The sequence below is a fragment of the Myotis myotis genome, unplaced genomic scaffold (assembly GCF_014108235.1).
Source record: "Myotis myotis isolate mMyoMyo1 unplaced genomic scaffold, mMyoMyo1.p scaffold_m19_p_6, whole genome shotgun sequence".
NCBI lineage: Eukaryota > Metazoa > Chordata > Mammalia > Chiroptera > Vespertilionidae > Myotis > Myotis myotis.
In genome coordinates, this window is record NW_023416368.1 from 20,556,626 (window position 1) to 20,581,269 (window position 24,644).

The 24,644-nt window shown below is 47.6% G+C and overlaps 1 protein-coding gene and 2 long non-coding RNA genes across 6 annotated transcripts; 2 read left to right on the forward strand and 1 right to left on the reverse strand.

Moving 5' to 3' along the window:
* Positions 1-261: 261 nt before the first annotated feature.
* ZNF300 (zinc finger protein 300) lies at positions 262-7,965 on the forward strand. Of its 4 annotated transcripts, XM_036312806.1 has the most exons (7): positions 364-401; positions 1,109-1,211; positions 1,571-1,650; positions 1,772-1,815; positions 4,070-4,196; positions 4,434-4,529; positions 6,012-7,965. In XM_036312806.1, the coding sequence occupies exons 3-7, from the start codon at positions 1,575-1,577 to the stop codon at positions 7,505-7,507; spliced, it is 1,839 nt and encodes a 612-aa protein (XP_036168699.1). In that variant the 5' UTR covers positions 364-401; positions 1,109-1,211; positions 1,571-1,574; the 3' UTR covers positions 7,508-7,965. The 4 variants fall into 4 exon arrangements, with proteins under 4 accessions (XP_036168701.1, XP_036168699.1, XP_036168698.1 ...); XM_036312808.1 differs by lacking the exon at positions 1,571-1,650 and having other exon boundaries at positions 262-401; XM_036312805.1 differs by lacking the exons at positions 364-401; positions 1,109-1,211 and having other exon boundaries at positions 1,560-1,650.
* Positions 1,646-4,440, reverse strand: LOC118657993. The gene is made up of 3 exons (XR_004968165.1): positions 4,307-4,440; positions 3,422-3,607; positions 1,646-1,780 (listed from the first exon to the last, which is right to left on the reverse strand). It is a non-coding gene; the product is annotated as an uncharacterized LOC118657993 (long non-coding RNA).
* Positions 7,966-18,149: 10,184 nt separating the features above from the next.
* LOC118657992 lies at positions 18,150-20,184 on the forward strand. The gene is made up of 3 exons (XR_004968164.1): positions 18,150-18,891; positions 18,998-19,049; positions 19,164-20,184. It is a non-coding gene; the product is annotated as an uncharacterized LOC118657992 (long non-coding RNA).
* Positions 20,185-24,644: the final 4,460 nt, after the last annotated feature.

Sequence of the window (24,644 nt, forward strand, 5' to 3'; positions counted from 1 at the left end):
TTTAGCAGTTAGTATTCCCCAGCACTCCTGTAAAATCTCTCTGCAAAGTTTGCACCTCACTGGATTGTATCATCCTCCTTTCCGTCCCTTGCCCTCCCTCACAGCCGCCGCTGCTAACCACAGCTGGGAATGAGGAAGTCCTCCGCGTACGGAACTGCAGGGACCCCTCAACAGGGCGGCTCCCAGTCGCACACAGCGCGCGGGGGCGGCCACATTGCCTCCTGAACAAAGCCGCTGAGGATGCGGGGCGTCAAAGCAGCCCTGTACGGACCGGCGCAGGCTCGGAGGCCCCTCGCTCTGCTCGCCCAGACAGGAAGCGAGAGAGTTCATCCATTTGGATGTGACAGTCGCCTCTCATTGAGCCGTGACCGGCGTTTGGAGACCTGAAAACGGAGCCGCAGGTCAGAAGGCGGATTAGCAATGAGGAGGGAGGGGTCCGTGAGGGTCAGTGGTTGGAGCTTTAAGAAGTCTTGGCGGAGAAGGAATGTGGGATTGGTGCTGCGTTTACTTGGGAGTCTGGGGTGGTGTGAACTATGAGACTAGTAACTGGGGAGTGCTGCGTCATTGACGGGGTTGTCTGTGGAATCTGCAGTGGCGCGTAAGGTGACACACTGGTGGGGATGACTGGGTCGGTGGTTTAGGGGACTCTGGGAGTCAGTGATTGGTGAGGGGGCTGTGGACTAAATGATGGGGGCGTCCTTGTGGTGGTCAGTGATGTGATGGGCATAGGGGAGTTCTGTGGGGAATGTGATTGCTAAGCCCCAGGATTCAGCGATTTGGATGGAGCAGTAATGGTAGCAGGGCATCATGGTGATCAGCCCTAATTTACTGGAAAAGGTTTTACATCCATTAAAATTTCCACAGGTCATAGGACACTTGAGTTCTTAAATCCATCATTGCACCCTTAATCTGACGCTCCCCCCAGAAATGACCATTTTAAAACAAGACCAATCAAAAAGGATAGGATTATTATGAAAAGTGTGATTTTGGACCTACTTGTTTCTAAATTTATTGAAATCATTTTATATTTTATTCAAGAAACATTTAATGAGTACCTGCTGGGTACCGAGATATTGGTGTGATTTTTTTCTCCTGGTTTTCCTTCCAGATCTGTTTTGATAAAGTGTCCGTGTCACGGGAGCGCTAACGTCCTCTGAACCAGTTCAGTCCTGTCTGCATGCCTCCAACTGGGACTGAGAAACATTTACCAGGTATGTACCTTCCAATAAAATTTAAACAGAAAACAGGTCGAAATCAACATTTAGGTCCATGAATATTGATTGGCAGGAGAGTTTGCCGAGTTGAAGAAAAATAATAGAGTATTGGAATTCAGTTGCTGGTTCTTTCTAAGGAATAAAGAAATACATTCCATAGTTTTCCATTTGGTCATTGCCGTTCTTATTGCCAGGGATCTCCATCTGCAGTTAAATCTTTATAGAGATCTATCCATGTGTATGCCTTATGAAAACATTTTACAAATATAATTGCTGGTTCATAGGTGGGAAAGTAAGTTGTCAGTAAATCAACATGTAACATCTTCATTCTATACAATTAAAAAACCTTGTCTAAGTTCTATGTGGTCAGAAGAGGACTTCCTTCACATGGTGCTTGCTGAACATTCTGTGAGGACCCAACGACCTTCTCCCACAGGTTGGCCTGTCATCCACCCAACTTCTGGTCCTAGTTGTTTGTAGAATGGTGAATACGGAAGCTGCATTCTGGGTCTGGTCTGTGAAAACGTCCTTCTGATCACCTGTTTTGCTTTCTTCAGGCATCCGTTCTTTTAGAAGAGAGCAGAAAAGGATGAAGTCCCAAGTGAGTTGCTTTTATTTTTAATTTTTTAAATTTCAAAAATTTGGTTTTTCATATATTCAAATGGAAAAGTTAAAAAGAGCTAAAATTTGGATTGGGGCAAAGGTAGGCAAAATAAAGATCAAATCCTAAAAAGAGTTGCTAGGTAATGTGTAGATAACCTGGCCTGAAACCATTTAAATGAATTGATGTGCCGATTTTTCAGATCTTCCTTGCAGACATCATCAGTTACATGATTTGCAGGTCTCTAAAGAGGACTATCTCAAGAATGGTTAGGCATAGTTCTTTCCTAGGAGGAATGAGGAAGAAAAAAGGGGTAAACCAAGTGGAAATCAACATTGACATATGGGTGCAAGGAACTGTTACAGCAGAGAGGGGAAAGCAACTAGCTTTATAAGGAAGTTGGAAATAGGATTAAAAGATTATTGAACTTTGGGTCATGAAGGAAGGTAGGGTGAGGATGGAAAACAGCATTTGCAAAAGTAAAAAGAGCAGAGTGGTTTTAGGAAGGCTGAGAATTTGAGGAAAACCAAAGTGGAGGCTGTTTCATGGAAAGTTTGACTACAGGTGGTATTGAAGTCATAAAATATAAAAGATCATGTTTACAGTAGCAAGGAGGAAGTGGTCAAGAACCTAAACTACCAAATCAGAACACGTACTTTTAAGTCTCAATTAATCATATATTCAGTGTGTAACCTCTGGCAAGTGGTTAGTTAAGCACTGTAATCCTCAGTTTTCTCAAACATAAAATGGGAAAATTAATAGAGTTGTTATGAGGATAAACTAAATGATTGGCAGCTTGATGGTCTGAATATGAGATGTGGGGTGGGAAGAGAGAAACTATAAGATTGAGATGAAGCTATTTGTATGTTCCAGAAGGATGGGTCCAAAGGAGGCTTTTTAAGCCAGGGAATGTTGATATTTGAAACAATATTTAATTTGTTTTCATTCTGAAAGCAGTGTTTTATAATAATGGAATATTTAGGAAAGACTGATAAATAGCTTAAAATAATACAGACCATTCAGATTCTGTTAGATGACAACTGTTGTGAACATAATGCTGACATCATTAATATAGTTACTTCTCCCTCCAGAAACACCTTCTGGCTCTACACTTGCCCAAGTCCTTCATTTTAATGCCATGTCAATAATTTCTTGGTGGGGTGTTCTTCCCCCTCCCCCATGAATATTTCCTGCACATTTCTTAAGTTTGTTCTGTGATATTGCTATTTCAATTGATGTATTTCATTATATTACTGGCTATTGAGTATATGTAGTAGAACTGTTGGATTTCAGAGAAGCTAAGATTATGTTTCTATAAAATGAGGGGATCCGATTATGATCTAATTCAAGAACTCTGACATTCTGTGATTTCTAAGTGTTATGCTTAGAAAGGCCTTTTCTCCTCTATAATTATTAATAAAAATTCTCTCATGTTTTGTTCTGTTACTTTTATGGCCTTCGGTATTTTTTATAATTTAAATTTTGGCTCCCTTTGGAATGGGATTTTTTCTGTTTTCTAAGACATAAGATATGGTGTATTAGTTTGCTAGGACTGTCATAACAAAGTACCACAAACTGGGTAGATTAAACAACAGAAATTTATTACCTCACAGTTCTGGGGGCTAGAAGTTAAAACTCAAGATGTCAGTAGGATTGGTTTCTTCGAAGGTCTGTGAGGGAAGGATCTGTTTCAGGGCTCTCTCCTTGGATTATAGCTGGCCATCTTCTCTGCAAGTCTCTTCATATCATCCTCTTCTCTCTATGTCCATCTGTCCCTCTGTTCAACTTTCTCCTATTGATATGGACATCAGTCATATTGGATTAGAATCCACCCTAACGACCTCATGTAACTGACTACATCTGCAATGACATATTTGCAAATAAGGACACATTCTGAGGCATCGGGAGTTCGAATTTCCACATACGAGGGGATACAATTTAACCTGGATTCAGCATTATTCTTTACCTGTTGACTATCCAGTATTTTTACTACTATCCATTGAATAATCCACTTTCCTCCTAGTTATTTGAATGCTGCCCTTATCATATATCAAGTTATCATTTGTATTAGGTAGATATTTTATTATTTGCCTCTTCTGTTTTCCAGGTCTATCTGGCTCTTCCAGCTAATGACAGTATATTACATTGTTTATCCTAAATAACATGATATAAAACCAAGTGTAGCTATAGTATTGCATGCTCTAGTAGAAATAAGAATGGCCACTTCAGATTGAACAGGAATATACTGTTACAGGGGTTAGTATCATTCAAGGATGTGGCCGTGGATTTCACTCAGGAGGAGTGGCAGAAACTGGACCCTGCTCAGAGGACCCTGTATAGGGATGTGATGCTGGAGAACTACAGCCACCTGGTCTCAATGGGTAAGGATGGCTTTCTGCATAACTCAGACTTGTACAATCCAATACCTTTCCTTATCAGTTGTTGTGGTTAGATGGTTCCTGACACATAATAACTTTTATGATCCTCATACCTTCCCAAATGGAGGTCATTACTCTGTTGAGGGCTACCTGGACTGCTTCATTGTACACTTGAACGGTACCCTCTCTTCTTCCTTCAATATAGTGTATCCCAGTTCCTCTGTGTTTTCCATTTAATAGGGCATCCAGTTTCCAAACCCGATGTAATCTCCAGGTTGGAACAAGGAGAAGATCCATGGATCATTAAGAAAGACATATCAAATTGGATTTATCCAGGTAAAAATCTGGCAGATGGGAGACAAGAGAAGTGAAATATCAGCTTGTTTGTTTATTTTATTTAACAGATTGGTGCCCAAGGCTTATGTTTCTATCCTTATTGAAATCTCTTATTCTTTGCTGCTGTGCTGAGAATTTAGTAGGCATTCAACTAATAAGCAATTAAATAATTATTAGTCTTACAGGGGGATATATATGAAAGAGTGGGGATCAGTAAGAAATAGCTCCCCCTGTAAGACTAATAATTATTTAATTGCTTATTAATAATTATATATATATATATATAGCTTATTAATAATTATATATATATATAATGAAAAGTCTTAATAGGCCATACAAGATACATAGGTTATACTTTAGAAGGTAAGACTTCCAGGTGCATGACTATACAAAATTAAATATCGAATATAGCTTCCAATTTTAAAAGTTCAGAGAAAATTAGAATCTAAAGAGATGCAACAGAATTTGAGAAGGTATTTTTAGAGTATGCAGCAGTAGCTGCTTTGAAAGATATCAAGTATTGATGATGCCAAAGGAGGAAGATGAAGTCAAACTGCTGTAGTGTGGTGGGGAGGAGGGAGTATATGAGTTAGGGAAATATGGCTCTTCTGGGTGAACTTTGCTAGTTTTATTTGATGCATATAGAACAGGGGTCCTCAAACTTTTTAAACAGGGGGCCAGTTCACTGTCCCTCAGACCGTTGGAGGGCCGGACTATAGTTTAAAAAAAACTATGAACAAATTCCTATGCACACTGCACATATCTTATTTTGAAGTAAAAAAACAAAACGGGAACAAATACAATATTTGTATTTGCATGTGGCCCGCGGGCTGTAGTTTGAGGACCCCTGATATAGAAGACAAATGTACTGAATGTGGGAAAGATATTTATGAGGAATAGTGGAATTCAAGTTTGGATTCTTGGTGTGAATCTGATATTGAACCCATAAGAGGATTGTAGATTATTCTGTTGTTTATATTATTTGTTAATTAGGAATGTAGACAGAGAAGTAAAGTATTTTGAGTACCAGAGAGTACTTATTTCTTTAGATAGTGGTGGCAGGACAATAATATATATGTAATCAAATGGTTTATAAAATAAATGAACTAAAAAGGCAAAAGGTGTTTTCATTAAGAAGGCGGTGTAAATGGGAAGATGCTAGTATAGTAATCCAAGATTAGAGTGATAATAACATGAACACTTTTCTATCTTCTTCAAGTCTATCTTTGCCATGAATATTTCTCTTTGAGATCTCTGTATGTCCATTCACCTGATCATACTATATGCTGTACTATCTTACAAAATGGCCTGTCTCCACTCTTGTTTTCTGAGTTCATCTACATTAGATCAATTATTTGTTTCACACCTCTGTGTTCTGTTAACTGTTCTTTATGATTGTTTTATTTATCTTTCTTTTCTTTAGACAGGAAGAGTAACCTTGAAAACCCCCAATCATGTATTTTTGGATCTTTTTCCTTCCAGGAGTCACAAAGGATGGTTCATTGTACTCCATTTTAAAAGTATGTCATGTTGATGGCCAGCTGCAGAGATGTCCACAAAATCAAGACAGACTTTTCAGTCAAGTAACAGTTATCAGTAACAACAGAGTGACTGTGGAGGCAGGCCATAAATATAAGGTATTGGGGAAAATGTTTCAAGAGTTCATAGAGCCAGATACTTCAAGACAAAGACCCCATAACTATGATGAATTTAAAAAGTACTTGAAATCTAATATTGACCTACCTAGTTGTAATGAGATTGGTTCAAGAAAAAATCCTGATGAGAGATTTGGATGTGAAAAATCATCTAGCCACAATGTGTCCAATTCTAATCTTGAGAAAATTCAAAATGGAGTAATACCCTGTGATGGTAAAAACATTTTAACTAGACAATCCCTTCTTCATTATAAGAATGTTGAAACTAAAGAGAAAACTTGTGTATGTATTACATGTGGAAAAGGCTTTGCTAAGAAGTTACAGCTTATTGTACATCAACGAATTCATACTGGAAAGAAACCATATGATTGTGGTGCATGTGGGAAAGGGTTCAGTGAGAAGTTTCATCTCATTGTACATCAGAGAACTCATACAGGGGAGAAACCTTATGAATGTTCTGAATGTGGAAAAGCCTTCTCTCAAAAATCATCTCTCATTATACATCAGAGAGTCCATACTGGGGAAAAACCTTATGAATGTAGTGACTGTGGGAAAGCCTTCTCCCAGAAATCACCCCTCATCATACATCAGAGAATCCACACTGGAGAGAAACCTTATGAATGCAGAGAGTGTGGTAAGGCCTTCTCCCAGAAGTCACAACTGATTATACATCATAGAACTCATACTGGAGAGAAGCCATATGAGTGTACTGAATGTGGGAAAGCCTTCTGTGAGAAGTCCCACCTCATTATACATAAAAGAATTCACACTGGAGAGAAACCCTACAAATGTGCTCAATGTGCAGAAGCCTTCAGCAGGAAGACAGAACTCATCACACACCAGTTAATTCATACTGGGGAGAAACCTTATGAATGTACTGAATGTGGGAAGACCTTCTCCCGGAAGTCACAGCTCATCATACATCAGAGAACACATACTGGAGAGAAACCCTACAAATGCAATGAATGTGGAAAGGCCTTCTGTCAGAAATCACATCTCATTGGACATCAGAGAGTTCACACAGGAGAAAAACCTTATATATGTACTGAATGTGGGAAAGCCTTCTCTCAGAAGTCCCACCTCCCAGGACACCAGCGAATTCATACAGGAGAGAAGCCTTACATGTGCGCTGAATGTGGAAAGGCCTTTTCTCAAAAGTCAGACCTTGTTTTACATCAGAGAATTCATACTGGGGAAAGACCCTATCAGTGTGCTACATGTGGAAAAGCCTTCATACAGAAGTCACAACTCACTGTGCACCAGAGAATTCATAACAGTGGAAAAACCATAATGAAGTGTACACAGAAAAGCTTTCAGTATTAGCTCCAGCCTTAATAAATACTAGAAACCTGAGTAATTTGATAAATTTGTGGAAGACATCATTATACATAAAATTTTACAAAATAATTCATGTCTGTAGTGTGATGATATGTAATTTAGCAAAGATGATGCAAAACTTAATCTACATGGCATGTATAGCTTTGAACTGAATGGTCAATAGAACAAATTATGTATACAGAATGATGTCAAGTTACATATTCCTTATTACACAATATAATAATAACCAGACATTGTGAAATTGCTATTAGCTTATCATAGTTTTGGCCATACAGCCAGACCCTATAGAGGACATGGAGAAAGCTTGAATAAAAAAAAAAAATTCCTAGAAATTGCATTATAAGGAGGGGCTTAGCATGACTCCTAATGATACTTGTAAAATTCTTGTGCAATGATGGAAAGAGATAGTTAATTAAATGCAATAAAGGTGATGTTTATATGTTTCCCCATCTCAAGCATATAGATTGACCTGTATCTCTGGAAGTGTCCTGAACCTTGAAATGGATGCTTCTTGACCAGGTATCCCCTTTGTTTCCTTCACTGGGAATTTGGAATGGTGGAAAGACTTTGGTACAGAACCAGATGGTCTTGGGTTTAAATCCTGGCTCTGCTATTCAAAGATCGTGTGACTTCAGGCAAGCCTGCTTTGCCCATCTGAATATTTTTTTCTTATTGGTAAATAAAAGTGTAATACAGAGCAGATTTTTAGTTAATATTAGTCCTCTTTAATACTCTCTCTCCTGCCATAACAGGGTGCTAATGTCTAAAAGACACATCTGTACTTGCACTTCAGACACTCTTGCTTTTGATATCTCGTTCCTATGACTGGCTCATTTACTGTCTTTGGTCTTGGTGGCCTTGCTTATTGCTGTTAAAGTGACATTTTATATTTTATTATACTCTTATTATGTTTTACATACACTTGTATAAACTGTGGTGACTGCACATAAAGACCCAGTCTAATATCTCTTCAGTTCCTTTCTGACCCCTGCCCTGCAGCCTCAGCTGTTCTCCCTGAGAGCTGAGGGTACTTACAGAGGAAACTGTTGGGGTGAGAAGTCATGCCTGCCATCGATTTGAGCATTTGATATCTCTAAATTATTTCCTGCCCTCCTTTCTGTGGTTTTACCTGTTTGTTCATAAGCAGCTTTAGAGGAGGACCTGTGTTGGAGGTGCCCTGTAGGAAAGCATACCTGGAAAGGATGAGGGTGTCTTTATGAATAAACAGTTGACCCATGTTCACCTAGTTCCCACTTGATTCCTTCACATTTCCTGCTCACTTGATCCCTTTCTTGCATGGCTGAATTGTCCATTGTGAAAAGACAGGCCCCTTTGGGGAGAACCTCTGCAGAGGAGAGGGCACACCTGACAGAGATGTGGGCCAATTCCTGTTTCATTATGAGCAGTGAGGGGGCTGCTCCCCAGAGGGAGAGCATGGGCTGGGTCATTTGTCTGGAGGCTTTATCTCTTTCTTGCAGGTGGGAATCTTAGGGGAAGTCTCAGGGGAGGGTTTCAACAGAATCCTGGTCGTTACTGATTGGTCATTGTCAGAGCAGGGGCTCGTCAGTCATTGCAGCTGATCCTGGTGTCACCCACATGGTTTTGCTGCTCTTCTGGGTCTGGAGCTGAAATGCAGTTGAGGCCTAGATGTCATTTCTAGGGAGGTGACCTTCTGTATCTGGGTGAATTACTCTGCCAGTTTGTTTAGCTCTCTGCTTCAGTTTCCCTAATCCACTTGTCTTAGTTTACTGGCCTGTCTCGTTATGAGCATTAGCTATGACAGTAAAGTGCCAGTTTCACAACACCTGGCACAGAGTAGGCAAGCAGCACAATGAAGCATTTCTTCCCACAGGAGACATCAATTCATTACACAGTAGACCTGACCTCGTGCCCTATGGAGCTCATAATCCAGAGAGGAAAACAGCCAGATCCTTTTAATATTACTTGGTGGTTTTCTTGTGGTACCTACCAACCTACCTTGCATGATACATGATTTAACATTTGTGACCCTCATGAGCCTGAGCCAATGAGGAAAAGAACTACTACAGTTCACCAGTGAACATCCTCATACACCTTTGTACACTTTTGTTCATATATCTGCAGAATACATTCCTAGAGGTGAGACTACTGGCCAAGGGATATGCACATTTCACATTTTGGTAACTACTAACAAATTGTCCATTGTGTGCACAAGCACGTTGAGCTACCTCTGACATATAAAATCAGTTCCTGGCCATCATGGGGAGCTAGACCGTAGTTAAAAATACAGTGCTTCCTCAGAGTTAAAAATAACCCGCATCAGGTCAGGTTGCCTGGGTTGGAGTAATAAGTTTTCAAAAATAGAGTTGGTGATCTGGATTCTGTAGAGGTCATTAAAGAAGCTGACATCTAAGGAATCTCTGAAATTCGCCCTTGGGAAAACCTCTCAAACGTGGCTCATTTGGCCCCGGGCCCTTCCAAATGTGATGTTTTTTCCAGATGAGTCTCAGAGAGCACCGAAGACTGCGGGGCCAGCCTTTGACTCCTTTCCCTCGTCACTCCAGCCTCGTCTTCTAGAGTTTCTGCTAAGTCTTAACCTCTGGTCTCTGCTTGCCTTTTACCTCAAAGACAGGTATGTGCATCGTGCCCTCTGTGAAATGGCCCACATGTGGTTGTCGGGCTCCACTGGTGATCTCAGCAGGTAAACAAGGTTTTCACAATAAACAAACAAACAAAAAGATGTTCTCTTGCATCTGAAGGGAGACACAGGGGAAGACAAAAAGAGCGGCTAGTGGCAAAGCTTGACATCAGATGGAGGCGGCCAAATGCAGGTGTTTGGCTATGATTTTGAAGCTCTGTGGAGGAGCTGGGCTGGTGGTAGAGTTGGAAAGTCCTCAGCACAGACGTAGGTAAAACCAGGAGATGGATGAGTTCACCAGAGACAGGGGAGAAGAAACAACTCAGGAAGGAAACAGAGAAGGAACAGTCCAGGAAATAAGGAAACCAGGAGAGTGGGTTGTCATTGGTGCCAAGAAGGCGTTTCTAGTAGGAAGAAGTGATCAGCGACACTTTTATACAAAAGCCAGAAAAATGACTCCATTCGAGCAATGCCAAAGTCACTGTGACCCTAGGCTGATATCACACAGCAGCTGCCAAATGTCAGCCTCATTTATTTAAACAGCTCACACGCAAACATTCTTTTCTCAGGTGCTCAGCCATAGAGATTCTCATGTCTCCCCATTTCCCATCAAAGTTTAAACCATTTTTTTATGGAGCCCTGACTGATTCCGAAATTATGGGAACACAGTGGATGTCTTCCTATATTCTTCACCCAGTGCCTTTTCGATCTGCTACTCGCCTCAGAGTCAGCTCAGGCCAGCAAGGGGGTAGGTCCTGGCATCCACAAGTGAAAATGGATTCTCTCACTATGGGGTTTACCTCCCATCTCTTTTCATCTCTAGGTGAGGGCAGTGCCCATCTCAGTATCATGAAGTAATGCTTGTTGTAACTGCGATGGTGCCCCTACCATCCATCACCCCTCAACTTTGGTGCTGGTGTGATGTTTGCAGACAAGCGGATGAGTATGTGTGAGTGCAAAGATTTTGATGGCTCCGTGTCTTAGAACACAGCTGTGTACAGGGAACAGGGGCTGTTGGTATTGCACAAAAGACCCCAGTGAAGTGGGATGACTAGGATCTAGAACACAGAGGGAAAGTGGGGTCTAAAGAGGACCTTTCTTTTCTGATACAGGAGGAAAGGGTGGTGTCTCAATCCATTCAGGCTGCTACAACAAATTACATAGACTGGGTGGCTTATCAGAAACATAAATTTATTTCTCACAGTTCTGGAAGCTAAAAGACCAAGCACGGGATGCCACGTGGTCCTGTCCTGGAGAGAACCCTTTTCTGTAAGGGCCTAATCCCATTCATGAGGGCTCAATGACCTAATAACAACCTCATCCCCCTCCCTCCCGCTGACAGTGTGGGACCAGTTGTTCGGTTGTTCCACCGTTGAGTCTATTTGCATATTAGGGTTTTATAGATATAGAAGCTTTGTCCGTGTGTCTGCAGAACAGATTCCTAGAAGTGTTGGCCAAAGTGTACGCGTATTTTACATTTTGATCGCTGCGAACAAATCGTGAACATGCACAGTGTGCTGCACGGCCTCTGATGTAACCAAAATCGGTGCATGGTGGTCACAGGGAGAGAGGTTACAGCTCAGATAAAAGGGCTTTCTATTAGTTAAGAATGTCCCACAACAGACCAGACTGCCTGTATTGGGACTGTAAGTGTTCAAGAATAGATTGGATGGTCAGTGTGCTTTCATGGGCATCACAACATGGGGCATGAGGACGCAGGAGCTGGCATCCAGGGGGCTCTGAAATTCACCCCAAGAAACAGAGCAATTTGGAAGCACCAGGAACCTTCTCCTCGTGACAAGGCCCCCAAATGGTGGCTCATTGATCCCTGAATCCCTCCCAATGCGATTCGTTTTCAAGTGAGCCTCAGAGCACTACCTGCTTTGCAGGGGCCAAAGCACACTGGCCCCATTCAGAGCCTGCAAGCTAGGCATGTGCCCTGATGGGGAATTGAATCCTAACCTCCTGGTTCATAGGCCAGCGCTCAACCACGGAGCCACACCAGCCGGGCACTGCACTTTTTTTCTCGCTTCTCTTCCACCTTTGCCTCACTTTCCCAGTTTCCTCACTTGGATTTCCTGGGATCGTCTTCCAAATAAACACTTGCACCCACGTCCTTCTCAAATGCACGTTCTGCATCACTGAGCTTGGCGTGTGCTGACAGTGTGGTGGTTGTCAACAGTTTACTTTTACACATTAATCAAACTCGAGTTATGGAAATAAACAATATGGTTGTAATATGCCATTAAATAGATAGATGGGTAGAGAGGGGGCGAGAGAAATCGATTCAGCTTCCTAACATGGTATCCTATAGTTTTCATTCCTTATAATGTCCTTCTCAGGTTTGGGCATCCAAGTTGTGCTGCCCTTTAAAGTGAGGCGAGGAGTCTATCCTCTTTTTCTGTTCCCTGCAAGGACAATTGGAAAATGCATATGCAACGCTTTACATTAAACAATAATCTTTGACCCTTTCTTAGGAAATTATTGCCAGGAAATTATCAGACAGCTGAATGGGGATGTAGATGCAAACATTCGTTCTTTATCAAAATGAAAAGTAGAAACAAAGTAGGTCCTTTCCAGGAAGGGATGCTACAAAGAAAAGGCACTGCAGGAAAAAGATGTCAACAAGTTAAGAAACGAATGAGTTTTCTCCCAATAATCAAAAACAAAAACAAATGACTAAAAAAGAATAATTGTGATGATCACCAGATGGCGGTGTGGCTCTTTTTTTCAAATGGAGCACTTCACCATTAGTTCCAGAAGTTTACAACTTCGTAAATCAAGGTTCTTATTAGGAGAGTCCTGAAATCAAAACTGAGAGCTCTAAGGGACTCAGAACTTACCTAGTCCCGACTCCTCACACCTTTCCCACGCCTGCCTTGTAGGAATCTCCTTCACAGGCAGCCTCCGTCAGGCAATAAGGTTAACCCCAGCACATGCGAATGCCACTGAGCGAAGCAGCCATGGAGATGTGAGGGAGCTGTGTACCATCAAGTTCTCTAAATGAAATGTACCAGTGACCGGTCAGCTCTGCTCTCTTGTGCCCCGTAGAGCTCATCTGCTCTCCCCTCCAGAACTTTTTGCGGTTTTTTTTTTGTAGTGGCATAACAATTTTAAATTTAAAATAGACACTCATGAATAGGTTTAAAAAAATAAACTGCAACAATCTTGTGTGAATTTAACAACAGACTAAACCAATAGTCACAGACTAGTTTCACAATTGGCTCAAAAATGCACATTATAGCAATTACATGCAAGCGTTATTTTTTTTTAGACAATTTTAAATTTAATTTTACTTGAACTTCACAAAAGAAAAAGAAGTTGATGGGATTGCTGAATTCATATATTTCCTCTAGGCAAGAGATACCTCCCCTAAAATATCCCTTCAAGATTAAAAAAAAAAAATGAAGAAACTGAGAACATTAAAGGTTGAAGTCATTATGATTTTTTCCAAGGACATATTTTCATTTTTGTTTGTATAAACTGACTTCTTGCTGTGAAAGATGAGTTCGTTGGCCCAGCCACACTGGCGTGAACACGCAGTTCTGAAAATACTGAAGCCCTTCTGTACCAGTGAGTAAATGTCAGATACTGAACTCTCCCCAGGGCCCTCCTCTCTCCTGGCTGCCCCATCCCACCGCCAGGACCAACCCCAACCCCCATCTCCCCAGGGCCCAGAGCTACAGAGTCCCATCTCCCAGTCACCTTCAACATCCACCACTTCACCCCAAGCAGCTTAGTTTCCATCTGTTTTATATAATGGCCGTCAGGTAAGGCTTTGTTTGCAGAAAGTACAGTGGGGCCTTGACTTACAAGTTTAATTCATTCGGAGGCCCCACTGTATTCAGTGTGAAAACCGTTTGAAAAACCCTGCTCAAGGTCAGCCCTCAGGCCCTTGCAAGTTTGCACAGTCAGGATTTCAGAGAATGGAGGCCTTTCTCCCCAACACACTAGCTCCTTATAAAGTTAAGTGCACGTCTGCATCCTGGTGCAATTACCTTGCATCCAAATGGACAACAGACACAGGCCTGTGGGTATGGAGAGGACCCCTGAGCCGGCTGCGAATCAGATGAGGCAGAAGGTGCTGGAGCCCGGGCTCAGTGGAGGCGGCAGGAAGAGAGTGGGCTTTGCTCCGTGCCCAGGCCTGTGCCAGGTGCTCACGGTCCAGATCCTCTCCAATCCTATAAGACGCGTTTCTTCGCTCCCTTCCCTCCCTCCCTCCTTCCCTTCCTTCTGGGTTCACTGAGCACCTGTCTGTGCCAGGGGCTGGGGTACAAAGGCAAAGCTAGCACCCCAAGACCTCACCGCCCCGTGAGAGCATCATCCAGAAAACGGTGCGGGATGCAGAGGGAGCCCCAGGTGACTCAGGGAAGGTTCACTTGGGGCTCCCCCTGCATCCTGCACCGTTTAAGTGGAGTTAAAGCCGAGCTAAGATTGGAAGGATGAGGAAGGGCATTCAAGGTGGAGGGAACTGCATGCGTGAAGGCAGGGAGGCAGGAAACAGCCCGCCTGGCCTGGGGACTGTGGGATGGAGATGGAGCCCAGGTGCAGGAAATCTGCTGGGTGAGGTTGGGGTCCCAGAACCCACTACCTGGACCCTCTGCCTCCTTGACCTCCTTTGCTCCTGGCTGCCTGGCCAGGAAGAGGCCCCTGCTGACCTGCACAAACGGAGGCTGTGAAGCTGGAGAGAGGGAGGAAAGGGACCAGCTGGTGTTTATTTTTGGATCGCTTCTTGTTAGGTTGGAGAGAGCCCAGGATCGGATACATGCAGACATGACAAGATAATGGACTTCCCCTGGAATTTCTCACAGATCAAGGTGCCAGACACAGATACCAGCTTCTTCTCCCTGAATTCACATACCCCCACACAGATAAGAACTTCGTCCTGAATATTCCGCCCATTCCCTGCAGCAGAGAATTCCTCAGCTCATGTCCCCGCCCCTCACCCAACCGCAGTATAAAAAAAGCGCCCCCCTCCCTGTTGGTGTGAATCCACGTGCCCTGTCCTTGGGGTACGTGGGTCTCCCGGGGACGCAGAATAAACCTTTTCCTTTCCTTTCTTTTCTGATTCACTGGACTCTATTTCTTGCGCCGCCTCCTGAGCCACCTAACCTAACATTTGGTGCCTTGAAACCCGGGTGGCGCGAGCACTCCATTTGGCCGTCCCTTCACGGCTCTGGGTGCCCGCCTCTCCCTCCTCGTGGCTCTGGACCCATCAGGACCTCATCTCTTCAGCTCAGCAACTTTTCCCAGTTTGGCAGCATCAGCGGTGAGTCCCGCCCTGCCCCGTGCCGGTCCCAGGTGGCCGCCCGCCCGCCGGCATCTCTGTCCGTAAACCGTGGCCACGTCAGAGATTGCCTCTCCGGACCCTTCCAGGAAGGCTCCTCCGGACCTGGGGGGGTAGCAGGGACGCCTCTACCCCGCCCACGGTCCCTCCGTCCCTCCGTAGCGTGGGTTAAACTGCTGGGACGCCAGCCTTTAGCCCCGCTACAGGCCACAGGGATCAAGCACAGGGGGAATCCAAATTCCAAACCTGACCTGAGCACACCTCTAGGGTGCCTGCTCGCTGATCTGGCTAAACGCTGGGCCTGCCCCGGACCTGTGTCCTCAGTATGAAAACGGGACCCTGACTTTACCGTCACACCGACCTCAGTAATTTCTGCCAGCGAATTGGGAAATTTGCCCAAGTCTCTCTCTCAGTCTCTCTCAGTCTCTCTTTAAGCCTCTCTCCATCTCTCTGCGTTCCCCGTCCCCCCCCCCCCCCAAAGTTCCTTCCGCCATTTCTCCTCCTCCTGTCCTTCCTCCTCCCTCCGGGCTGTCCCTGCGCCGTGCCGCTCCCCGCACCGCTGAGCCCGCGGTGTGTGCGGTGCATGTGGGGGTGGGTTCATGTGCTGTGTGTGGGTGGCGGAGCGCCGTAATCATCATCATTGTCTCCGTGCTCTCCCACCCCCCCCTTCACCAGAGGCCACCACAAATTCCCCCGTAAGCCGCCGCTCTCCCACCGGCCTCGTGCCCCAGTCCGTCCACACTCTCCCCTCCTCCCTCCCTGCCGGACTCTCCTCCAGCCACGCCTTCCGTCGACCCACTGACCCCGCCTCCCCTCTTCCCCCCGCCCCACCGCGGCCGAAAACTCAAACCGCCTTTCACAACCCCACCTCCGTCCCTGCATGCCTCCGGCGCCACGCAGTCGGTCTGTCCGCGCACCGCCACAGCTGCTAAAGCCGCAGCCGCTAAAGCCGTAGCCACTGCGGGAGCTGGCAACTCAAGTCCCCTGCCGCCTCTGCCTGCTTTCCCAGTCGGTGCACACACGCCTCCGTAGGCTCTACCTTCCTTCTGTCCTTCCTCCTCCGTTCTGCCCCTGGGAGGTTGCAGCTTTTAAACTCAACTGCCAATACCTCTCCCAAACCCACCCAGGCCACCTCTCCCGCTCTCTCCCCTTCCATTACAGGCCTGCCTTAGTAACCTGTACCCCACTCAGTGCCCTCTGTAAGGTCTAACCGTCCGCCTTCCGCTGAAACTCCGCCCCCATGACTGCCAGCACTTTAGTTCACAGGTGGCCGACCAGTTCCCTTTGCGAGAGGTTGCAGCTGTGCTCTCTTCAGACCCTCTTAACGCGAAGCTTCCTTCTCCCCTAGAGCCCAACTCCTAAGAACGTCAGCTCCAAAACAGCCTCTTCCATTTCTGCGCCCATTCTACCCCTGCCATAGTCCCGTCCAGGAACTGAGGGCATAGTCTGAATCTATGCTCCCCACTCTAACCCGACTTTAAGGTCTTCATTGGTCCTCAAACCCAGGTCCGAGATCGAGTGAAAAATGGCCTTGAAGGTTCTTAATGCCCTGGAGGAGCAGGCACAGTCAGGATGGGAGGCCTGCCTTCCACAGGAGGTAGACCTGCAGACACGCCTTAGTTGTTTGTGGCCCTGAGGTGGACGGCAGCCGCCATGGCCCTAAGGGGGCTGTGCGCGGTGGGGGTGCAACGAAAGGAACGCCACCGGAGAATGCTTCAAATGTGGAAATGAAGGCCACTGGGCAATGCAGTGCCCCTGGCCCCAAGCTCCGACCAAGCCCTGCCCGGCATGCGGTCAAAATGGTCACTGGAAGAGTGTCCCTGGAAAAGTGGCGGGCCCCTTACGCCTCAGCATAGGGGGACCACCCTTCCAGTCCAGGACCCACCCGCTGGCCATGTTGGAACTGGCTGAAGACTGAAGAAGCCCAGCCTCGATGACTCCAATCCCCTCGCTGAGCCTCGGGTCACAATGAAGGTAGTAGGTCACCTTCCCGGTTGACATGGGGGCTGCCTTCTCTGTCCTGCCCTCCTTTTTAGGGCCCCTTTATCCTTCCAAGATCTCGGACATGGGTATTGACGGCAATCCACCTGCCCTCTGGCCACTGGACCCCTTCCCTGCCTCCTTGATGATAGCATGCCCCATGCCCCTGTTAGGACGAGACATCCTCACCATCCTAGTGGCCACTCTGCAGCTCACTCTGAGCCCTTCAGCTTCCCTGCTCCTCCCACTCCTGGCCCCCTCCCTTTACAGGGACACCGATCCTCCACTGCCATGCATCCCGTCATGGGGCCCTGTTGTCCCAGACCACAGTAGCCTAGCTCAGTCTTTGCCTAGCTCAGTCATTGCCTACCTCAGTCTTTGCTGTGAATGCCTTTTCTCCTTCTCTCCACCACAACTGTCCCCTCCTCTGAACTGAAAACTGCTCTGACCTCGCCCCATCCCCCTCCACCCTCCCCAAAGGAAAAAATGCGGCAGTTTTAAAATCCAAGCGGCTAGAGGTCTGGGAACAGGCTGCGCGACCTGCTCCCTCCCTCTCCGCCTTTTCTTCAGCCTCCAGGTCCCTGGCTTCCACTGCTCCTTCCATTTTCCTTTGGATATCAGCGCATTTTAATGTTTTCTCCCACTTTCGTTGCAATACCTACCTCTCTCAGGCTCACCGAGTGCCTCCCACCATCCCCGAAGAAGATTCGGCGACACCATCCAGGACCGGATGACACATTCCTCACAGGCTCTTACCTGGCAAGGGACCCTCCAATTCTGCTCAGGTTTTTCATATTTTCAGGTGAAACGGACACGGAATGATGAGGGAGTCATCAATTCTACTGTCTGGATGGGAAATCCTCTAATGTCGCTCTCTACGAACCCTGGACCTACTCCTATGCCCACCCTCATCAACACAACTTCCCATCTACTCTCTAACATCAATCCCTCCTCCTCTACATCCTGCTGGATTTCTGTCACTGGCTCGAACCCTCATCATAGCCACTCAATTCCAACCTATTGAACCATCTAACTAAACTCTCTCTAGAAATTCGCAGCTCCTGGCCGGACCTCCTGCCCATGGCCCTGGCCAAACTCCAGCTACACCAAGGAGCCCCATTTTCTTGAGCCCTTTTGACTCTTCTTGCTCAACCACCGTCTTCTGACTGATCCCCCTCCCCTGGGTACGTCTCTCCCATATCTGTCTTTAACCAGGCAATTGCTCTGAGAACACGAGAGCAGGTTTCTGCCCAAGCCAGAGCCGACCGACCAGGACTCCCAAGTCCAGCCCTTCACACTGGTGACTCGGTCCTCCTTAAGAACCTACAACCACAAGCCTTGGAGCCTAGGTGGACGGGACTTCACACTGTAATCCTCTCAGCCCCCACTGCGGCCAAGCTGCTTGGCGACTCCAGCTTGACGACCTGTCCTGGCACCACCTCTCCAGACTCAAGAGGACCCCGGAGCAGCATGACTTCTATAAATGTGAGGTGTTGGGCCCCACTAAGGTCTGCCTTAACCGCCCTCCCCTCCTCCTTCTCCTCCTGGCCCTGAGCAACCTACACCCACCCCCACCCGCTTATGTGTGGAGGTTCAAGGTCCGTGAAACCTACTACCAGAACAGCAAACAAGTCACCTGGCAGGTAGGATCTCAGGACTGCCCTCTGTTCGGATGTCAGACAAAGATCCAGATGGCTGTCGACATCCAGTCAGTGTCCAAAACTGGCTGACCCTATGTCTGTTTTGCTTACAACCAGCGGAACCCAGACAGATGTAATCAAGATGTCAACACCTATGGGGTTGCCACAGAAGAGACTATCATACCACATTGCAGCCAGTCTCACCAAGGCCAGCCCAGGTACCTTCTTTTGGTGCAACGGCACCTTAAGGAACTGCATGAACTCCTCTGACCCCAGGCCTTGCTTCGTGGTCACAGTAGTTCCCCAACTAACCTTGTATGGAGAGTCGGAGCTCACTGGTTGCTCCCTCCATCCCATCCCTGGACCCGCTGGGCTGCCTTCCCCCCTGTCATTTTAGGGGTGAGTATCGCTGCCTCAGTAGGCCTCACTGGGGGGACCTCGGGAACAGTCTGGTCACTGCTCAGTACTTTAATGACAAGCTCCAGTTAGCCGTGGAGTCTACTACCGCCTCTTTTTAGCCTCCCTACAGTGACAAGTGACATCAGTAGCCCAAGTAGCCCTGCAGAACCAGCTCGCCTCAGACCTTCTGACTGCAGAAAAAGGAGGAACCTGCATATTCCTTCAGGAAGAATGCTGTTACTACATCGAGTCCGGAGTAGTGGAGCAAAACGTAAACGTACAGACCCTGACTAAGCTGAGTGAAGAACTACATGCAGGACACTTCCAGAACAACTCTCCTTCCGGCTGGTTCCAAAGCCCCTTAGCCACCTGGGTCCTACCCATGATAGGGCCCCTGATTCTCATCTGTGTTCTTTTTTCTCCTAGCCCCCTGCCTCCTCAAGTTCATCCACTCCCGAATCTCGGAGATGTCACGAGTGACTGTGAATCAGCTCCTGCTCAATCCCTACACTCGGCTCCCCTCCGACCTGCCTCTGCCAAACCCTGGCCTTTAACCGCCCCCCCTACGCCGCCCGTGGTCAGCTGGAAGTAGCTAGAAAGAGTCGTCGTCCCCTATCACCAAAAGGCCGGGATGTTAGGTTGGAGAGAGCCCAGGATCGGATACATGCAGACATGACAAGATAATGGACTTCCCCTGGAATTTCTCACAGATCAAGGTGCCAGACACAGATACCAGCTTCTTCTCCCTGAATTCACATACCCCCACACAGATAAGAACTTCGTCCTGAATATTCCGCCCATTCCCTGCAGCAGAGAATTCCTCAGCTCATGTCCCCGCCCCTCACCCAACCGCAGTATAAAAAAAGCGCCCCCCTCCCTGTTGGTGTGAATCCACGTGCCCTGTCCTTGGGGTACGTGGGTCTCCCGGGGACGCAGAATAAACCTTTTCCTTTCCTTTCTTTTCTGATTCACTGGACTCTATTTCTTGCGCCGCCTCCTGAGCCACCTAACCTAACACTTCTCAGAAATCTTCTCCTCCTCCGACATCATAGCAACCAGGTGGCAGCTGGGGAAGCCACCTGTGAGCTGGGCTGGGTTGAGGGGGAGGTGGGGTAGGGGTAGGGACCTCTGCTCCCCCTCTCTGAGCCTCAGTTTTGGCATCTAGAATATGGGCATGACAACCAGTTGCTGGCTCCTGTCAACCCAGATACTCCAGGAAGCTGAGGTCCAGGCTGGACTCATTAGGGGGAAGGCCTGGGAGGTAAGGGCGGGACTGGGGAGTGCCCTCCATCATCCTGCAGCAAGGCCGCCATGAGTCCCCGAGCCACGTAGCCTGCACTTCCCACCAAGCAGCCTGACCTGGTGTGCCCACTGCACTGTCACTGCCAAGGAGCCGCCTGGAGGAGCGGGAGACAGGGCCGAGGCAGACACAGGGATGGATCTCCCTGTGAGCCCTGCAGCGAGAGGTCTAAGGGGTCTCCCCTGCTGGGGAACAGGGCTCAGCAATTCCCAGAACCCAGTCAAAGCCCCAAAAGGAGGGGCAAGGAACGGTCTATTTCCTGGGGCTGCTGCTCCGATGACCACAGACTGGCCTAAACAAACAGGAACATGTGCTCTCCCCGTTCTGGGGCCAGAATCTGAAATCAGGGTGTCTGGGGCTGTGCTCCTTCGGAGGGCTCCAGGGGAGGGTCCTTCCTGCCTCTTCAGCTTCTGGGGGCTCCTGGCCCATCCCTTCAATCTTCACCTGGCCCCACCCCCTTGTTCAGGTGCCTTCGCTCCTGTGTTCATGTGGCCCCGCCCCCCTGAGACCTTGCATGGTCTGTTTCCAAGTGCCACCTCCCTGGTTGGCTGGCTGCCTCCTGCTCTCACCCCTGTCAACAGTCTCTCTGCCAAAGTCCTTCCAGAAAATCGTTTGCGCGTGCCATCTCTCTCCTGCTGGGACTGTGAAGCTGGGATTGAAAAGGAGACAGGAGAGCAGTGGCCAGTCCAGAGTCCGTGCAAGGGGTCCAGAGGGGCCTGTGCAGTCCCTGGAAGGCCCAGCTGCAGGGTAACTGGGTGCTCTTGCCCTCTGCTGGCCGGTTCCTGTTACTGCAGAAGGTCAGAGTCATCCCTGCTGCCCAGCCATTTCCCACTGGGAACAGCCCAGCACACCATTCCCATTTCACAGATAAGAGCCAGGCCTGGGCGCTCCCCTCAGCTGGGATGGAGCAGAGCTGGACTGGGAATCAGGACGGTCTCTGCTGCTGATGTATGTGGTCCCCATTTTCCCAAACCCAGGAGGCTCCAGGGCCCTCTGTGCATCTGTAACTGTGGCTATGTCGTTGTATTACCCTGCAGGGAGGTTGCCAGAGTTAACGTCCCAGAGATATAGACACCCACCTGTATCCACTTGTGCTTCAGGGCTGATTGAATGGCAGCTGCTTCACTTGTGGCCTTTGACCCACTTCAATCTACACTCGGAGAAGCCTTGGTTTGGAGTCAGGAAATGGTTCTTGTCCTGCCTGTTACACCCACGGAGTCCCCGGGCCTGACAAGTTCCCGGTGCGTGCCTCGTCTCTGACATGATCCCGTGGGACTTAGAAGCTGCCCGAGATCCCTCGGTTCTGAGAGCGTGTGACCCGCTGTCGTAATGATAGACACCTGTGAGTCACGAGCTTATGGGCGCACAATGGAGATAGAAACGAGGGACTTGGTCACTTCGTCCCCCGCCAATCCAGGACCCCAGCCCAGCCATGTCTCTGTAACGTTCCCTCTGGCACAGCCCACGGTTCGGTCAAGCTGAGGGCCTCGTTTTCTGCCTCCACAGGTTCGAGTGCTCCTGGAGCTCGCAGTTGGGCCTCTGCCCACGTGTAAGCCCTTTTCCACGGGCACTTGAGTAAGAGGGAAACCATGGGCCAGGTGAAGATGAGCATCTTTGCCCAGAGATGTCAGATGTGCTCTGAGCCTCCATTTGAGGTTCCAGAATTCACGGAAGAGAACGTCTCAAGGATCCTGAACAACCTGGTGTTCCGGATTCCGAAGAAATGCTGTAAAGAAGGATTTAAGTCCATGGAGGAGATTCCTACAATCAAGGAATCTCTCTTGAAAGGCCACATGACACTGACAATTGCGAGGCGTGTCTGCAGGGCTTTTGTTACTGCGGAAGGTAAGAGTCCCCTTCACTTCCCACACTAAGCACACCTACCTTCGGGGTCCCCATCTATAAACCTTCTCTCACAAGGAGTAGCACCATAGTGGATACAGTGACAGGGGGCCTGGGTGAAGAAAGGAGAGGCCGTGCACAAACCCTGGTTTCCTGAGCACCCATGGGCTAAGAGTCCCAGAGTGAACACCAACTACCCGGGAAAGAGTATAGTCCGGGTCTCCTGCCCGCCCCCAAGGGAGTATTTGTGTTCCCACACAGAATTGCACACGCTGCAATTCTGGAATTTGCTGCTATTCAGTCATTCTAATCCTAATCATTGTCATCGTGGTGGTGATTGTTGTTAAAAACACTATATGAACCTCAAAACCACGGTGCTACGTTTAAAAAATCAGACACACAAAGTTCATATATTGTATGATCCCGCTGATGCGAACTACTCAGACTAGGTAAATCAGGAAGTAGATTTGTGTCCCTACTACTGTTGTGGCCGGTGTGGCTCGGTTGGTGGAGTGTCATCCCATGTACCAGAAGGTTGCCGGTTTGATTCCATCAGGGCACATGCCCAGGTTTCAGATTCCATCCCCGGTTGGGGTGCAGGCAGGAGGCAGCTGATGGATGTTTCTCTTTCTCTCCCTCTCCCTTCAGCTCTCTCTTTGAAACAGGTGATGAAGTTCTGCATTTTGGAGTCATCCAGGAAAAGCTGGCCCTGGTGGTCCATGTAGTAAAAGTACTCGCGGGTGCAGGCACCGGGCTCTGGCTCTGAGTGTAGGCGACGCCCCCAGCCCCACTGCAAGCCCACACCCCCAAGGACCACACCAAGGGCAGGGCCCAGGCCCAGAGTGCCCCACACACCAGCCACATCCTCCCCATTGTTTTTTAAAACCCATATAGTGACATTATGTTATTTCCCCGAGACTGTCATCTTCTGAATGTATTGGACAGGTGCCTCTGCTGTAAGTCACCAGCAATATGACTAACCTGGCTGGTCTCCATTACTGGTTCTGGTGCTTGCAGTTCTTTCTTAGAGTGTTATTGGGGGCAGGGGAGTCAAGGTTAAACTGTCCAAAGAGCAGTAACACAATGGAGTTCTTTAGCTTATACCCGCCCATTCACCAACTGGGTTACGTGAATGCCCATTTGCCTGGTATATTATGGTGACTTCTGGATTATTATTGCCTTCAGAACTTACTTTAATTAAAAAAAAATTAAAGTAAGGCCTAAATGTATTGTTAGCCAAAAAAAAAATGAGTGTGTATTAGTCCAAGCTGTTGCTTTAGTTCTCAGTGGCTCCCAACCTGGGGTCTTTCCTGTCAGTGCTTAGATTCAGGCAAGGCAGAAACCAGTCCCTCCTGCAGCCCCTGAAAAGGTCAGAACGTTGGGTGTTGGGTCCACTCCTCTCCCTTCCTCCCCAGGGAGAAGTTGGGAGCTGAGGGTTTCCTTGTGACCATGTGCCACTATGCTCGGAGGCGGGGGGGGGGGGGGGGGGGGGGTAGAGGGAATTATGGCAAGACCGAGCCACAGATGTTCCAACCAGCTCCAATACAGCTAGGTTTGTTCTCACACTGGGTACAGGATCCTCAAAATTGATCGTAAGGTTTCTCAGAAATGGAATTGGTCTGTGTGCTGTTCAATCAGTGTGTCCACGGGGGGATGAAGGGTCTGCATCCTAGAGTGTACTCTCTACTCATAAGGAAGAGTCTGCTGTGAACTACTGTGCCATCTTATGCTGGCAGCAACCGCATACATTTTGTTTACCCTTGACCACTTTTCCCGATACCCTCTTCTACCTCCTGCCTCTGTGCGACAGTCCTGTTCCTGGGAAGAGTTGTCTGTTCCCACTGTGTCCACTTCTAAGCTCCCCCTTGTTCCTTAATTCTCAGCGTATATGATCCCTCATTATCACCCCTTACCACCTGACCTTCTCCATCTCCTGGCTTTGCTTGGTTCTCTCTAGACCCCTCCACTACTCTGTAGTGGTCTCCAGGTCCTGCATCTAGCGCCTCCCCCTCTCAGCCTTACACTCTGCCTGGCTGCCCCTGTCCACTGCTGTGCCA

What these genes read in the sequence shown, in the direction of transcription:
- ZNF300 (XM_036312806.1), top strand. Translation starts at nt 1,575, where the DNA reads ATGTGGTCAGAAGAGGACTTCCTTCACATGGTGCTTGCTGAACATTCT. An exon ending in CCAACGACCTTCTCCCACAG is followed by an intron (nt 1,651 to 1,771) that starts GTTGGCCTGTCA and finishes TGCTTTCTTCAG; the next exon opens with GCATCCGTTCTTTTAGAAGA. An exon ending in ATCAAATTGGATTTATCCAG is followed by an intron (nt 4,530 to 6,011) that starts GTAAAAATCTGG and finishes TTTTCCTTCCAG; the next exon opens with GAGTCACAAAGGATGGTTCA.